The sequence below is a fragment of the Anolis sagrei genome, chromosome 9 (genome assembly GCF_037176765.1).
Source record: "Anolis sagrei isolate rAnoSag1 chromosome 9, rAnoSag1.mat, whole genome shotgun sequence".
Lineage (NCBI taxonomy): Eukaryota > Metazoa > Chordata > Lepidosauria > Squamata > Dactyloidae > Anolis > Anolis sagrei.
This window is the reverse complement of record NC_090029.1, coordinates 33,134,161-33,151,031: the sequence shown is the minus strand read 5'-3', so window position 1 is coordinate 33,151,031 and position 16,871 is coordinate 33,134,161. Positions and strand designations below refer to the sequence as shown.

At 41.8% G+C, this 16,871-nt stretch overlaps 1 protein-coding gene across 1 annotated transcript in view; it reads right to left on the bottom strand.

Moving 5' to 3' along the window:
- Positions 1–1,484: 1,484 nt before the first annotated feature.
- Positions 1,485–16,871, bottom strand: part of ADAMTSL3 (ADAMTS like 3) — a 218,405-nt gene continuing 203,018 nt past the window's right edge. Inside the window, exons 26-30 of the mRNA XM_067471432.1 lie at positions 13,668–13,880; positions 8,640–8,823; positions 6,439–6,643; positions 3,917–4,026; positions 1,485–2,331 (exon numbers count right to left, since the gene is read on the bottom strand). Of these exons, the coding sequence (XP_067327533.1) occupies positions 2,109–2,331; positions 3,917–4,026; positions 6,439–6,643; positions 8,640–8,823; positions 13,668–13,880 (935 nt within the window). The 3' untranslated portion in view covers positions 1,485–2,108. The remainder of the gene's footprint in view (positions 2,332–3,916; positions 4,027–6,438; positions 6,644–8,639; positions 8,824–13,667; positions 13,881–16,871) is intronic.

Here is a 16,871-nt window from a genome sequence, read left to right as displayed (position 1 = left end):
AGGAATGACATTTGCTGGCACATTAGGTTTGGCTAGGCAAATGCACTCCTGGCCACTGCTAACATCTGGATGTCCAAGCTCAGAGTTGGGTCCGAGATAACTCCCAAACTGGGGGCCTACAATTTCATTGGCCAATATTCCATTTTGGGGCAACATTTTGGAGTATCTGGTGGCTTCCCAGCTCCAGGGGTTTCTGGATGAGATAGATGATTTAGATCCATTTCAATCTGGCTTCAGGCCTGCATATGAGATGGAGACTGCTTTAGTCATTTTGGCGGATAACCTATGCAGGGAACTAGATGAGGGGAACATGCATCTGTTCTTTCTGATGGACCTTTCTGGTGAACATGGCATTGTCATGTTCACCATTGTCTGGATTGTCTTTCAAGGATGAGACTTGGGGACATGGTTAAGCAGTGGTTTGGTCCTTGGAGGAGCAAATCCAAAAGGTGATGCAAAGAGGGAAATTGAAACTTAATCCAGGTAAGAGAGAGGTGTCCCTGGTCCATCAAAAAGCCAATCGGAATAGGGATTCGCCTGTGATGGACTCCAACACAACGCCAAGACCAACCAACTCAAGTAGAGAGACTGTTTGAGCAGAAGGGTTGGTAAAAGAGTAACAAAATCCCTTATCTGTCCCACCCACCTTCAAAAACACACATTGTGTGCACCGGGACTGTGCTGCAGCTGGCTGGATGTCAGCTGCATGAAGATCACTACGAGTTCGAAGCCAGCCCAGGTCGGAGTGAGCTTCCGGCCATTTTCTGTAGCCTGTTGTCAACCTTTGCAACCCGAAAGACAGTTGCATCTGTCAAGTAGAAAATTTTGGTACCACCTATTTGTGGGGAGGCTAATTTAACAAATTTATGAGGCCATAAAAAAATATCCAGCAAAAGCATGTGGGGAATGCGGAAAGTACTTCATCCGTGTTGCAGATGGACAGTGAAGCGACAGCTCCCCTGATGGCCAGAAAACTGGCATGTTAAATAGCCTCTGACTGTCTGTCTACGTGTTGTGTGTCCATGGCATTGAATGTTTGCCATGTATGTGTACATTGCAATCCGCCCTGAGACCCCTGTGGGGTAAGAAGGGCGGAATATAAATATTGTAAATAAAAAAATAATAAATACATTATTATTGTGAATAAATAATATCATGGGGTCATGGTTGGCGCAATGGGTTAAAACCTGTGCTGCTGAACTGCTGAACCGTGGTTGGTGCAATGGGTTAAACCTCTGGGCTGCTGAACTGCTGACAGGAAGGTTGGCAGTTTGAAGCTGTGGGTCAGGGTAAGCTCCCGCTGTTAGCTCTAGCTCCTGCCAACCTAGTAGTTTGAAAACATACAAATGTGAGGTATAAGTATGTCTTGAGAATATGCATTTAAAATCAAAATATGAGCAGCAAAATGAATCCTGGCAAAAGTTAAATCATTTCAAATATTAGGAAGACAAACATCTGTAAGTTTCAGAAATAAGGGGAAAAAGTTCCAGAATCTTTATTACACATTGTACAAAAATATTGCACTTTAAAATAATATAATAAATATATACAAAAGTATATTACATGTGTTTTAATTTAAAAAATGGCATATAATCTTGGGCAATGATCCAGCCAGTCAGTTGTTTAAAACTTATTGAATTAGATAAAAGAAAATGGAGCACAGGCTCTCCTTTCCCACCGACCTCAATGTGTCCTGAAAGCACACATTTATATATCTGAGATTCAAACACCTGCCTTCTATAAAGGAGGACTGGATTATTTTGAAAAGGTCAATTCACGTAATTCTCCGATGTCTCATTTGGGGCAAGGAGACTGCAAGAGCAAAAGAAAACATCAGTACTCCCTCTCTTCGCCTCTTGCACTGTTCAGAGTTGTTTGAAAGCTGCTTGGAGACTCACTGATGAACAACATGCATGAAGTCAACATAACTCCGTGTCTAACTTGGCATTCATTGGCTTCAGGACCAATTTGTGAACTGGGAAAACTTTGTTCACTGATTATATGGGAAAGTGGATTCAACCGATGGCTTATCCAATTCATTCTAGAGTTCACCACTCTTAAGTGCAGGTCGCCACAAGTGACCGAGTCCAAAAATGGAAATAAGCCTTTTACATACGGTCACAGGGAGTGATATTGCAATGCTGCCAAGTCACCGGTCTCTTCTTCCAGGCGCACAATGGATCCGCCACAGGCCTCTTACTTCTCCGGTGTATACAACTGACTTGCCGGGATTGGAGTCCACTTCCACAGTCCACAGGGCAAGGTCGCCAGGGACCTGCCCGCCAATACACTTCACATTTCTCTGAAGTACAATTTCTTCTAATAGATGGTCTGCAGAAGAGGGGAGAATGGTTTGAGAAAAAGGGGATGGATGTTCCATCTCTCAGGAGCCTGGTTTGCCTTACCTTAAAGATGCTTCCCCTTGCATTTCTCTCAGGAGCTGCTGCAACCTTGCCAAGCCTAAAGGTTAACAGTCTCAGAGGCAGGAAGGCCTGCCCGCAGGACTCTTTGCAGTTATTGGCCCAGAGAGCAGCTTTTGAGCCCGCCCCTTCTCCCAGGGAAAGACCTCCATTTTGGAGGCCTCCCTGCCCTTTCAATTGGGAAGAAGAAGTCAGATGTGCTAGAGGCCAGCAGGAAAGCAAGTACTATAAACAATTTGGGATAGAAAGATAAAGATAGATAGGAATATAGATCAAGTAGACCATAGATAGAAAGATATATAAACAATTTGGGATAGAAAGATAAAGATTGATAGGAATATAGATCAAGTAGGCCATAGATCAGTGTTTCTCAACCTTCCTAATGCCATGACCCCTTGATACAGTTCCTCATGTTGTGGTGAACCCCAACCGGAAAATTATTTTTGTTCCTATGTCATAACTGGATCTGGAGCAACTTGGCATCAATACTCAATATGCCGAAATCAGAACACTGCTGGAGCTTGGGGAAAATAGACCTTGACATTTGGGAGTTGTAGTTACTGGGATTTATAGTTCACTTACAATCAAAGCGCATTTTGAAACCCACCAACAATAGAATTGGGCCAAACTTTCCACACAGAACCCTCATGATCAACAGAAAATACTGGAGGGATTCGGGATTAATTGACAGTGATTTAGGGGAGATGTAGTTCACCTACATCCGGAGAGCACTGTGAACCCAAACAACTATGCCAAAGGGATTCCTAAGATCATCAGAAATATGTGTTTTCTGATGGTCTTCAGTGACCCCTCTGAAACCCCCTCACGACCCCCCCCCCAGGGGTCCCGACCCCCAGGTTGAGAAACACTGCCATAGATAGAAAGATATATAAACAATTTGGGATATAAATTAGGGCATAGATAGATAGATAGAAATACAAAAATGTTGAGTGATTGAGTCGTAGATAGATAGTTTAAAAGAGAACAATTGAGTTATAGATAGAGAAGCTTGTTGAGTTTATAGAGTAATTATAGATAGATAGATAGATAGATAGATAGATAGATAGATAGATAGTGTTGAGCATTTGCCTCCAAAATAACTTTGAGCCAGAGATAGGGAAGAAAGATCGGCTTTTTTCCAACCATAGGGTCTCAGGGTTAGGGTAGAAGAATTTCAGAATTCACTATGCCTTTTGGAGAAAAGCTAACTCAATTTCTGAATGCAACAAAGCTCATCTCTACGCTTGACTGCTTTTAACGTTGACAAGCCTTGCCAAGTCTACAAAGACTTTGTTAATAAATACCCTGTGTGCTGTTTCATACCTGGAGTGGACTCAGTTACTTAGAAAGTTTGAGCTTTTAAAGAAAGATCCCAGCGGTCCGCCCAGGCAGAGAGCAGCACATCGCAGTTTTGTTTTTAAGGCGTCTGGGTGTGACAGCACAATGGCAAACAGCTAAATTTTGTCAAAGGGCTTCCTGTTCAGTGGTAACTGTACCTTTTCCGGGCATCACACAGTGAGTTGGATACCATGGATCCATTTCGGTGCTGACATTGAAGGAGACGGTGTTGCAGCCCTACTCCATGGCCTATGCAGTGACCCGTGCACTGAAAAGAAATGTGACAAATATATTAGATATCTGGGAGTGGTTTTTCTACAGTGTAAAATAAGCTGCTAAAAGAGTAATAATAATCTATATAAATGAAAGTGCAATATTTGTTTGTGGGATTAACATAACCCAAAAACCACTGGACGAATTGCTGCCAAATTTGGCCACAAGACACCTACTAACCCAAGGAGTGACTATCACTCAAAAAATTGATTTTGTCATTTGAGAGTTGTAGTTTCTGGGATTTATACGCTCTCTACGTGGGGTTGCCTTTGAAGACGGCTCGGAAGCTTCAACTAGTCCAACGCTCGGCAGCCATGATACTAACTGGAGCGGAGCGCAGGGAGCATACCACTCCTCTGTTGCGCCAGCTCCACTGGCTACCGATCTGCTACCGGGCTCAATTCAAAGTGCTGGCGTTGGCCTTTAAAGCCCTAAACGGTTCTGGCCCAAGTTACCTATCCAAACGTATCTCTGCCTATCAGCCCGCCAGGACCCTTAGATCTTCTGGGGAGGCCCTGCTCTCGATCCCGCCTGCTTCACAGGTGCGGCTGGCGGGGACGAGAGACAGGGCCTTTTCTGTGGTGGCCCCTCGGCTGTGGAACGCCCTTCCCATGGAGGTAAGATCAGCTCCCTCGCTAATGGTGTTCCGTAGAAGATTAAAAACTTGGATGTTCGAACAGGCCTTTAGTTAATCAGTGCAATGAATGTGACGATCACAGGGACTGAAATATGGACGACGTATTTTGGATCACGACTCTAGTTATGAGACGCATTGGGTTGTTGCTGTTGTGTAATATTGTATACTGTGCACTTTTGTTTTGAATTGAATTGTATATTGTTGACTGATTTTATCCTGTTGTAAACCGCGTTGAGTCGCCGGTTAGGCTGAGAAACGGCGGTATACAAGTAAAGTAAATAAATAAATAAAATAAATAAATATAGTACACCTACAATCAAAGAGCATTCTGAACTCTACCAATGATTGCCAAATGTGGCACACTGAACTCCCACGACCAACTAGAAGGGTTTGGTGGGCATTGACCTGGAATTTGGAAGTTGTAGTTCACCTACATCCAGCGAGCACTTTAGACTCAAATTGTACAAATATGAACACAGATGGTGTTTGGGGGAAATAGACCTTGACATTTGGGAGTTGTAGTTACTGGGATTTATAGTTCACCTAGAATCATAGAATCAAAGAGTTGGAAGAGACCTCATGGGCCATCCAGTCCAACCCCATTCTGCCAAGAAGCAGGAATATTGCATTCAAATCACCCCTGACAGATGGCCATCCAGCCTCTGTTTAAAAGCTTCCAAGGAAGGAGCCTCCACCACACTCCGGGGCAGAGAGTTCCACTGCTGAACGGCTCTCACAGTCAGAAAGTTCTTCCTCATGTTCAGATGGAATCTCCTCTCTTGTAGTTTGACCTACAATCAAAGAGCATGCTGAACCCCACCAAAGACAGAATTGGGGTAAACTTCCCACACAGAACCCTCATGACCAACAGAAAATATTGAAGGCCAGCCAGTCCAAGGTTTTGATTACGTTTTCTTGCCCTGGTGAAGGGAGTTGGACTGGCTGGCCTTCAATATTTTCTGTTGGTCATGAGGGTTCTGTGTGGGAAGTTTGCATAAAATACAAGACAAAAAGCACACAAAGCGTAAAAACGTCCAGAAATAAGATATACATAAATATTAAGCATAAAAAACATTTACAACCACTTAAAAACAATCGCCGCTGACAAAATTACCATCTGTCGGCTGCAAAAGGCCATCCTACTCTGATCTGCACGCATTATTCGCCGATACATCACACAGTCCTAGACACTTGGGAAGGGTCCGATGTGTGATTAAATACAAAAGCCAGCATAGTGATCTTGTTTGTTGTGTGTTGATCGTGTTGTGTATCAAATAATAACTTATTTATAATCCTCCCTATTGCCCCGAGGGGACTCAGGGAGGTTTGCAAGCATTCAATGCCATAAAACAATACAAAACAATACAACCTTGTCAGCATTTTCCCAGAACTGTGGTGCCCAGAACTGGACTCTATATTTCAGATGAAATCCGATTAAAGTGGAATAGTGTGGGGCTGATACTTCGCTTGATCTAGATGCTATACTCCTACACATGCCATCTAAAATTGCATTGGCTTTTTTAGTTGCTGCAGCACACTGTTGACTCATCTTCAACTTGCGGTCTACTAAGTCTCCTAGATCCTTTTTACATGGATGGCTGTCAAGCCAGGTATCCACCGTCCTATATCTCTCCATTTAATTTCTTTTTTGGACTAAGTTTACCAACTGACATTTCCCCCAGTTTGGGAGCAGCTTTCCAAAGCTTGCCTTGTCCTTCATTCAGCAAATGCAGCTTGTGCTTTAAAGCCCCAATGGAAGTCACCAATTACCTGGCCCCATGGATGAACGATCCATTCTGTACAAGAACGACCCACGCAAGGCTTCTTTTCCAAAGGGTGCTCTCTGTCTATGCAGCTGCTTGGAGGCAACGTCCTAACAGTGCCATTGGCTTTGACTTGTTTGCAGACTCTTTGCCGCTGGGAAAGTCCATTGCCGCATAAAGCAGAGCACTCAGACCTTGCACTTGTTGCCCATCTGGAGAGGAAAAGGATTGAAAAGTAAAACACAAAGGCCAAAAAAAAAAATCATGGCATACATGAGAGATCTAGGTAGCCTATTTTCTCTTTTTTTCCACCTGCAGGTTAAGACTTTATTATATAGCAGTGCTTCTTAACCTGTGGGCCACAGACAACCAAAAACTGGTCTACGAGCTTCCTTCCTCTCCTTTCGCACCACCTGCCACTATTGCTGATCAGCCCCGATCCCTTGGATAGACCACATCAGCTCTAGATTATTAAATATGGTTTTCTGCGAGTGAGAAAATGACAACTACTGGATGGCACATGTTCTGTATCAGAAACTAGAGCTGATGTGGTCTATCCAATGCAATTTTCTGAATCAGCACCCCAAAATAAAAACCAAACCAAATCTAGAGTTGACCAAAAACTGATTTGTAACCCTTTGGTACTAATGTTGGGGTATGGTCCCTGGTCAAAAGAAGATTGGGAACCACTGTTATATAGGCAAGTTTTGACTGATTTTTAAAACATATGATGGGATATCAGTGATAGTTATGTTTTATATTTATTTATGTATTTAAAACAGTTATATTCTGCCCATTTCACGCTAAGGGGATGCAGGGCGCATTTCTATCCTGCACGTTGTTTGCGTATTTCTATCCTGCAGGTTATATATTTATTTTGAAATGGATTTAACTACCTGTTTTTAATTGTATTGTTCATTTTTAAACTTTTTGTTTATGTTAAATGTTGAGAGTCATCTTGTATTTCTATATAGGATAAAGAGAAAATATAGACTGAATAATCAATACAATATGGGGGCTGCGGTGGCGCAGTGGGTTAAACCACTGAGCTGCTGAATTTGCTGACTGGAAGGTTGGCAGTTCACATCCGCGGGACAGGGTGAGCTCCCACTGTTAGCCCCAGCTTCTGCCAACCTAGCAGTTCGAAAACATGCAAATGTGAGTAGATCAACAGGTATTGCCTCGGAGAGAAGGTAAGTGGTGCTCCATGCAGTCATGCTCGTCACATGACCTAGGAGGTGTCTGCAGACAGTACAGGCTCTTTGACTTAGAAATGGAGATGAGCACCATCCCCCAGAGCAAGGAGGGGAAGCCTATACCTTTATCTGTGTTTGGTTGTTTCTAGGCATTGAATGTTTGCCTTTGTGTTTGTGTATGCTGGAATCCTCCCTGAGTACCCTCGGGGAGATAAGGCAGAATACAAATCATTACATTATTATTATTATTATTATTATTTTGTTGTGTCAGGAGCAACCCGAGAAACTGCAAGTCGCTCCTGGTGTGAGAGAATTGGCCATCTGCAAGGACGTTGCCCAGGGGAACGCCCGGATGATTTGATGTTTTTATCATCCTTGTGGGAGGCTTCTCTCATGTCCTCCGCATGAGGAGCTGGAGCTGATAGAGGGAGCTCATCCGCCTCTCACTGGATTCGAATCTGCGACCTGTCGGTCTTCAGTCCTGCCGGCACGGGGGTTTAACCCACTGCGCCACTGGGGGCTCGTTATTATTATTATCATTATCATTACAATAAAAAATAGGCATTTTGATATATTAGTAATGCTGACTTGACAAGTAGGATGGCCAGTGTTAGTGACTGCCCTAATATAGTCAATAGTTAAGGATGGGTGAGCATTTCAGTTCAATTCAGATGTGAGAAAAATTGTCAGAATTTGCAAATACCTTTATATTATATGAAAATGAGATTTAAAAACAATTATGTATCAAGTCACTGATTCAATTATCAAGAGCCAGGACTTTGAACACTTCACAAAAATTGGAAACTGCACTCCATGGACTCTTTCCCCCCCGATAGGCTCCTCAAAACATCTATACAACAGGTAAGTACAATGCTGTCCTCTCCATTCTGTAGTTGGATGCATGAGTTTCCAAATGGCAAAGGATTTGGGAGTAGAGGTTTTTATATTCCACCTCCAGTAGTCAACATTTGGAAACATATACCAAAAAGAAACAAGTAAAGAATGTACACACCTTGGAGGACAATCATGGATGTTGCAAGGCCGATAGCTTACAACTGGCTTCACACTCTCTTTGCACAATGACCTGTTCACCTTCTGTTCCTTCTCATTTACACATTGGATCCTTTGGAACTGTGTCCCAGAATTTCCACAGGTAGCAGAGCAAGGACTCCACTCCCCAAGCTTCCACTTATATTCTGGAAAAACATATAGGGTGGGCGTAAAAACAAGAGTAAAGGCTGCAGATTACATAGCAGATATAGTTCTAACTTCATGATATAGCCACCTGCCTTATATCATGTATGGCATTTATTTTCCATGTATTGTCGAAGGCTTTCATGGCCGGAATCACTAGGTTCTTGTCGGTTTTTTCGGGCTATATGGCCATGTTCTAGAGGCATTTCTCCTGACGTTTCGCCTGCATCTATGGCAAGCATCCTCAGCGGTCTGCTGGAGCAGGGAAAAGGGGGTTTATATATCTGTGGAATGACCAAGGTGAGACAAAAGGCTTTTGTAAGTTGGGCTAGGTGTGGATCTTTTCAACTGACCACCTTGATTAGCATACAATGGGCTGACAGTGCCTGGAGCAAACTCTTCTTGAAAGGTGATTAGATGTCCCTGCCTGTTTTTCTCTCTGCTGTTTTAATTTTAGAATTTTTTAATACTGGTAGCCAGATTTTGTTCATTTTCATGGTTTCTTCCTTTCTGTTGAAATTGTCCACATGTTTGTGGATTTCAATGGCTTTTCTGTGTAGTCTGACATTGTGGTTGTGAGAGTGGTCCAGCATTTTTGTGTTCTCAAGACCTCTGAGGATGCTTGCCATAGATGCAGGCGAAACGTCAGGAGAAATGCCTCTAGAACATGGCCATATAGCCCGAAAAAACCCCACAAGAACTGAGATTTATTTTCCAGCTTTCTGGTTTTACGAACCATTTGGATCAAAGTGTGTGCATGTCACCTTGTCATGCCCAGCATTATTTTTTGGAATTTTTAATTACTACATTTGGCCCAGCCATAGGTTTTTAAACGCATCAAGTTACTGTTAATGTTTATTGCTTATTTTTGCTTATGAGTTTATTTATTGTTTTGTATTATTGTTATTGTTTATTGTTGTATTGTGGGCTTGGCCTCATGTAAGCCGCATCGAGTCCCTTGGGGAGATGGTAGCGGGGTAAAGTTTTATTATTATTATTATTATTATTATTATTATTATTGTCACAGGCACGATTGGTGGGGATGAGAGACAGGGCCTTCTTGGTGATTGCTCCCCAGCTATGGAACTCCCTTCCTGGTGAGATCAGGTCAGCTCCCTCCCTCCTGTCCTTTAGAAGGATGGTCAAAACTTGGCTGTGAGACCAAACTTTCGGACCAGGGCAATAAAGCAGCAATAGGAAAGATTACCAGGCTGATTAGATTTGACATGGATGACTAGGATGATTTTAAATGGTGTATTTTAATATTGAGATAAATATTTGTAATGTTTATGTACACATATAAGAATGTGTGTCCCGGCATTGAATGTTTACTGTAATAATAATAGTAATAATAATAATTGGGCACCACAATTCAAGAGAGATATTGACAAGCTGGAATGTGTCCAGAGGAGAGCGACTAAAATGATAAAAGGTCTGGAGAACAAGCCCTATGAGGAGCGGCTAAAGGAGCTGGGCATGTTTAGCCTGAAGAAGAGAAGGCTGAGAGGGGATATGATAGCCATGTATAAATATGTGAGAGGAAGCCACAGGGAGGAGGGAGCAAGCTTCCTTTCTGCTTCCCTGGAGACTAGGACACGGAACAATGGCTTCAAACTGCAAGAGAGGAGATTCCATCTGAACACGAGGAAAAACTTCCTGACTGTGAGAGTCGTTCAGCAGTGGAACTCTCTGCCCCGGAGTGTGGTGGAGGCTCCTTCTTTGGAAGCTTTTAAGCAGAGGCTGCATGGTCATCTGTCGGGGGTGATTTGAATGCAATATTCCTGCTTCTTGGTGGAATGGGGTTGGACTGGATGGCCCATGAGGTCTCTTCCAACTCTTTGATTCTATGATTCTATGAAACCTTTATTTATACCCCACTACCATCTCCCGCAGGACTCGGTGCCCAAATACATCATAAAACATAACAGCAACAAAACAACAATAAATAACTCGTAACAAAGCAAAACAATACAATAATGACGCGCCGTATTTTAAAAACCTGTGACAGGGCCAAATGTAAGGATTAAAAATTTTAAAATGCTGGGCATGTCCAAGGGAAAATAGGATGGATATTTTAGAGATAGGTGAATGTGCAGACAGTTCTAAATCTCTTGTAAAGTGCACTTAGGACATATTGCTTGGAATTCCTTACTCAGGGAAGGCACACTGGAACATCTACATCAGTGTTTCTCAACCTGGGGGTCGGGACCCCCATGGGGGTCGCGAGGGGGTGTCAGAGGGGTCGCCAAAGACCATCAGAAAACATAGTATTTTCTGTTGGTCATGGGGGTTCTGTGTGGAAAGTTTGGTCCAATTCTATCATTGGTGGGGTTCAGAATGCTATTCTATTGTGGGTGAACTATAAATCCCAACAATTACAACTCCCAAATGGCAAGGCATATTTTCTCCAAACTCTAACAGTGTTCACATTTGGGCATTTTGAGTATTTGTGCCAAGTTTGATCCAGATCCATCATTGCTTGAGTCCACAGTGTTCTCTGGATGTAGGTGAACTACAACTCCAAAACACTCAAGGTCGATGTCCACCAGACCTTCCCAGTGTTTTCTCTTGGTCATGGGAATTCTGTGTGCCCAGTTTGATTCAATTCCATCATTGGTGGAGTTCAGAAGGCTCTTTGATTTTAGGTGAACTATAAATCCCAGCAACTCCAGCATTACCAAATGACAAAATCAATCACCCCCAACCTCACCAGTATTCAAATTTGGGTGTATTGGGTATTTGTGCCAAATTTGGTCCAGTGACTGAAAATACATCCTGCATATCAGATATTTAGATTACCATTCATAACACGAGCAAAATTACAGTTATGAAGTAGCAACGAAAATAATATGGTTGGGGGTCACCACAACATGAGGACCTGTACTAAGGGGTCGCGGCATTAGGAAGGTTGAGAACCACTGATCTACATTTTCAAGCTCCTTCTAAAGACTGCCAACATTGGGGTATGCTTGATGTCCTTGGGGAGGGAGTTCCAGAGTCGTGGGGCCACCACTGAGAAGGCCCTTTCCCTCGTCCCCACCAATCACGCTTGTGATGGAGGTGGGATTGTGAGCAGGGCTTCTCCAGATGAACGAAGAGATCGTGTGGGTTCGTACACAGAGATGCGGTCACGCAGGTAGGCGGGTCCCAAACTGTTTAGGGCTTTGTAAGTAAGCACTTGCACCTTGAATTGGGACCGGAAAATGAATGGCAGCCAATGGAGCTCCTTAAACAGGAGGGTTGACCTCTCCCTGTAAGGAGCGCCAGTTAACAGCCTGGCTGCCGTATATATGCTGTGCTCCGCCCTGAGTCCCCATCGGGGTGAGAAGGGCGGAATATAAATGTTTTAAATAAATAAATAAATGATGATGGAAGTTATAGATCATCCTGCATCAAGTCAGAGCACTGTGACTCCCACTGATAATAGACCTGGACAACATTTGGCACTCAGAACCCCCATGACCAAAGAAAAATACTGGAGAGATTTCGGGGGGAATTCACTTTGATTTATAGCCATTACTAAGGATAAATTTATTTATTTACTTTACTTGTATACCGCAGTTTCTCAGCCCAACAGGCGACTCAACGCGGTTTACAACAAGGATAAGAATCAATCAACGATATACAATTTAAAACCATAAAAGCATAATATACAATATTGACACAACAATAGACAACACAATGCATCTCATAACTAGAGTCGTGATCCAATCCGTCGTCCAATTTTCCAATTCCTGTAATCATCACATTCATTGCACTGTTTAACCGAATGCCCGTTCAAACATCCAAGTTTTTAATCTTCTTCGGAACACCATTAGCGAGGGGGCTGATCTTACCTCCATGGGAAGGGCGTTCCACAGCCGGGGGGCCACCACAGAAAAGGCCCTGTCTCTCGTCCCCGCCAGCCGCACCTGTGAAGCAGGCGGGATCGAGAGCAGGGCCTAACCAGAAGATCTTAGGGTCCTGGCGGGCTGATAGGCAGAGATCTGTTCGGATAGGTAACTTGGGCCAGAACCATTTAGAGCTTTATAGACCAACGCCAGCACTTTGAATTGAGCCCGTAGCAAATGGGCAGCCAGTGGAGCTGGCGCAGCAGAGGAGTTGTATGCTCCCTGCGCTCCGCTCCTGTTAGTATCATGGCTGCCGAGCATTGGACTAGCTGGAGCTTCCGAGCCGTCTTCAAAGGCAACCCCACGTAGAGAATCATAGAATCATAGAATCAAAGAGTTGGAAGAGACCTAATGGGCCATCCAGTCCACCCCCATTCTGCCAAGAAGCAGGAATATTGCATTCAAATCACCCCTGACAAATGGCCATCCAGCCTCTGCTTAAAAGCTTCCAAAGAAGGAGCCTCCACCACACTCCGGGGCAGAGAGTTCCACTGCTGAACGGCTCTCACAGTCAGGAAGTTCTTCCTAATGTTCAGATGGAATCTCCTCTCTTGTAGTTTGAAGCCATTGTTCCACGTCCTAGTCTCCAAGGAAGCAGAAAACAAGCTTGCTCCCTCCTCCCTGTGGCTTCCTCTCACATATTTATACATGGCTCTCATCATATCTCCTCTCAGCCTTCTCTTCTTCAGGCTAAACATGCCCAGTTCCCTAAGCCGCTCCTCATAGGGCTTGTTCTCCAGACCCTTGATCATTTTAGTCGCCCTCTTCCTCTGGACACATTCCAGCTTGTCAATAGCTCTCTTGAATTGTGGTGCCCAGAGCGTTGCAGTAGTCTAGATGGGATGTAACCAGAGCGTGGACTACCGTGGCCAAGTCAGAGGTTGAAAGCCGGTATTATTTAGTTTGTCACAGGACACAGCAAAGTGAGGATTCGAAACCTGGGGATTGCAACTCACCTTCCTTTTTGACATTCACCCAGACTGACAACGGCTTGGCACTTGACGAAGTCCCACATCTGTACTGCCCGGCAAAATGGTCAGACACAAAATTCACTTCCAAGATGCGCCCGTGGACCAGGGTTCTGTATGTGATGCCTTGAATTTCTTCAACTGGTTGATTTCTAAAGAACCAGCGAATGGTGTTCTTTCTAGAAGGATACACTGGACAACCTAGAAAAGAAGGTTAGGTTCAGCCTCTTTTCTATACTACTGTAGATCAGTGGTTCTCAACCTTCCTAATGCCGCGACCCCTTAATACAGTTCCTCATGTTGTGGTGGCCCCCAGCTATTAAATTATTTTCATTGCTACTTCATAATTGTAATTTTGCTACTGTTATGAATCGTTATGTAAATATCTGACCTTGGGTTTTAGAGTTGTAGTTGACCTTGGGTTGATATATCTGTGGAATGTCCAGGGTAGGAGAAAGAACTCTTGTCTGTTGTAAATGTTGCAATTGGCCACCTTGATTAGAACTTAATGGCCTTGCATTTTCAAAGCCTAGCTGCTTCCTGCCTGGGGAATCCTTTGTTGGGAGGTGTTTGCTGACCCTGATTGTTTCCTGTCTGGAATTCCCCTGTTTTTGAGTGTTGCTCTTTATTTACTGTCCTGATTTTTTAAAAATACTGGTAGCCAGATTTTGTTCTCTCCTGACGTTTCACCTACATCTATGGCAAGCATCCTCAGAGGTTGTGAGGTCTGTTGGAACTAGAAAAAAGGGTTTATATATCTGTGGAATGACCCAGGTGGGACAAAGGACTCTTTTCTGCTGGGGCTAGGTGTGAATGTTTCAACTGATCACCTTGGTTAGCATATAATGGCCTGACAGTGCCTGGAGCAATCTTTTGTTGAGAGGTGATTAGATGTCCTTGCTTGTTTCCCCTCTGTTGTTGTGCTGTTGCAATTTTAGAGATTTTTAATATTGGTAGCCAGATCTTGTTCATTTTCATGGTTTCCTCCTTTCTGTTGAAATTGTCCACATGCTTGTGGATTCCAATGGCTTCTTTGTGTAGTCTGACATGGTGGTTGTGAGAGTGGTCCAGCATTTCTGTGTTCTCCAATAATATGCTGTGTCCAGGTTGGTTCCTCAGGTGCTATAATCAAGGTGGCCAACTACTAATCAGGCTGACCGATTGCAACATTCACACTTGCATCAAGCAGACAAGCGTTCTTTTCCCAGCCTGGATATTCCACGGATATATAAACATTACTTGCCTAGTTTCCAACAGACCTTACAACCTCTGAGGACGCCTGCCATAGATGCAGACGAAAGATCAGACGAGAATGCTTCTGGAACATGGCCATACAGCGCAAAAAACTCACAGCAACCTAGCTACTATTATTATTATTATTATTATTATTATTATTATTATTGGAAATACAACAAGATGAGTGCATAGCAGACACTCTGCTGGCTGTTGGATTGGATCACACGTCGGACACTTCCCAAGTATCTAGGACTGTGTGATGTATATTATTATTATTATTATTATTATTATTATTATTATCACACGTCGGACCCTTCCCAAGTATCTAGGACTGTGTGATGTATATTATTATTATTATTATTATTATTATTATTATCACACGTCGGACCCTTCCCAAGTATCTAGGACTGTGTGATGTATATTATTATTATTATTATTATTATTATTATTATTATCACACGTCGGACACTTCCCAAGTATCTAGGACTGTGTGATGTATATTATTATTATTATTATTATTATTATTATTATTATTATCACACGTCGGACCCTTCCCAAGTATCTAGGACTGTGTGATGTATATTATTATTATTATTATTATTATTATTATCACACGTCGGACCCTTCCCAAGTATCTAGGACTGTGTGATGTATATTATTATTATTATTATTATTATTATTATTATTATTATCACACGTCGGACCCTTCCCAAGTATCTAGGACTGTGTGATGTATATTATTATTATTATTATTATTATTATTATTATTATTATTATTATTATCATCACACGTCGGACCCTTCCCAAGTATCTAGGACTGTGTGATGTATATTATTATTATTATTATTATTATTATTATTATTATTATTATTATTATCACACGTCGGACCCTTCCCAAGTATCTAGGACTGTGTGATGTATATTATTATTATTATTATTATTATTATTATTATTATTATCACACGTCGGACCCTTCCCAAGTATCTAGGACTGTGTGATGTATATTATTATTATTATTATTATTATTATTATTATTATCACACGTCGGACCCTTCCCAAGTATCTAGGACTGTGTGATGTATATTATTATTATTATTATTATTATTATTATTATTATTATCACACGTCGGACCCTTCCCAAGTATCTAGGACTGTGTGATGTATATTATTATTATTATTATTATTATTATTATTATTATTATCACACGTCGGACCCTTCCCAAGTATCTAGGACTGTGTGATGTATATTATTATTATTATTATTATTATTATTATTATTATCACACGTCGGACCCTTCCCAAGTATCTAGGACTGTGTGATGTATATTATTATTATTATTATTATTATTATTATTATTATTATCACACGTCGGACCCTTCCCAAGTATCTAGGACTGTGTGATGTATATTATTATTATTATTATTATTATTATTATTATTATTATCACACGTCGGACCCTTCCCAAGTATCTAGGACTGTGTGATGTATATTATTATTATTATTATTATTATTATTATTATTATCACACGTCGGACCCTTCCCAAGTATCTAGGACTGTGTGATGTATATTATTATTATTATTATTATTATTATTATTATTATCACACGTCGGACCCTTCCCAAGTATCTAGGACTGTGTGATGTATATTATTATTATTATTATTATTATTATTATTATTATTATTATTATCACACGTCGGACCCTTCCCAAGTATCTAGGACTGTGTGATGTATATTATTATTATTATTATTATTATTATTATTATTATCACACGTCGGACCCTTCCCAAGTATCTAGGACTGTGTGATGTATATTATTATTATTATTATTATTATTATTATTATTATTATCACACGTCGGACCCTTCCCAAGTATCTAGGACTGTGTGATGTATATTATTATTATTATTATTATTATTATTATTATTATTATTATCACACGTCGGACCCTTCCC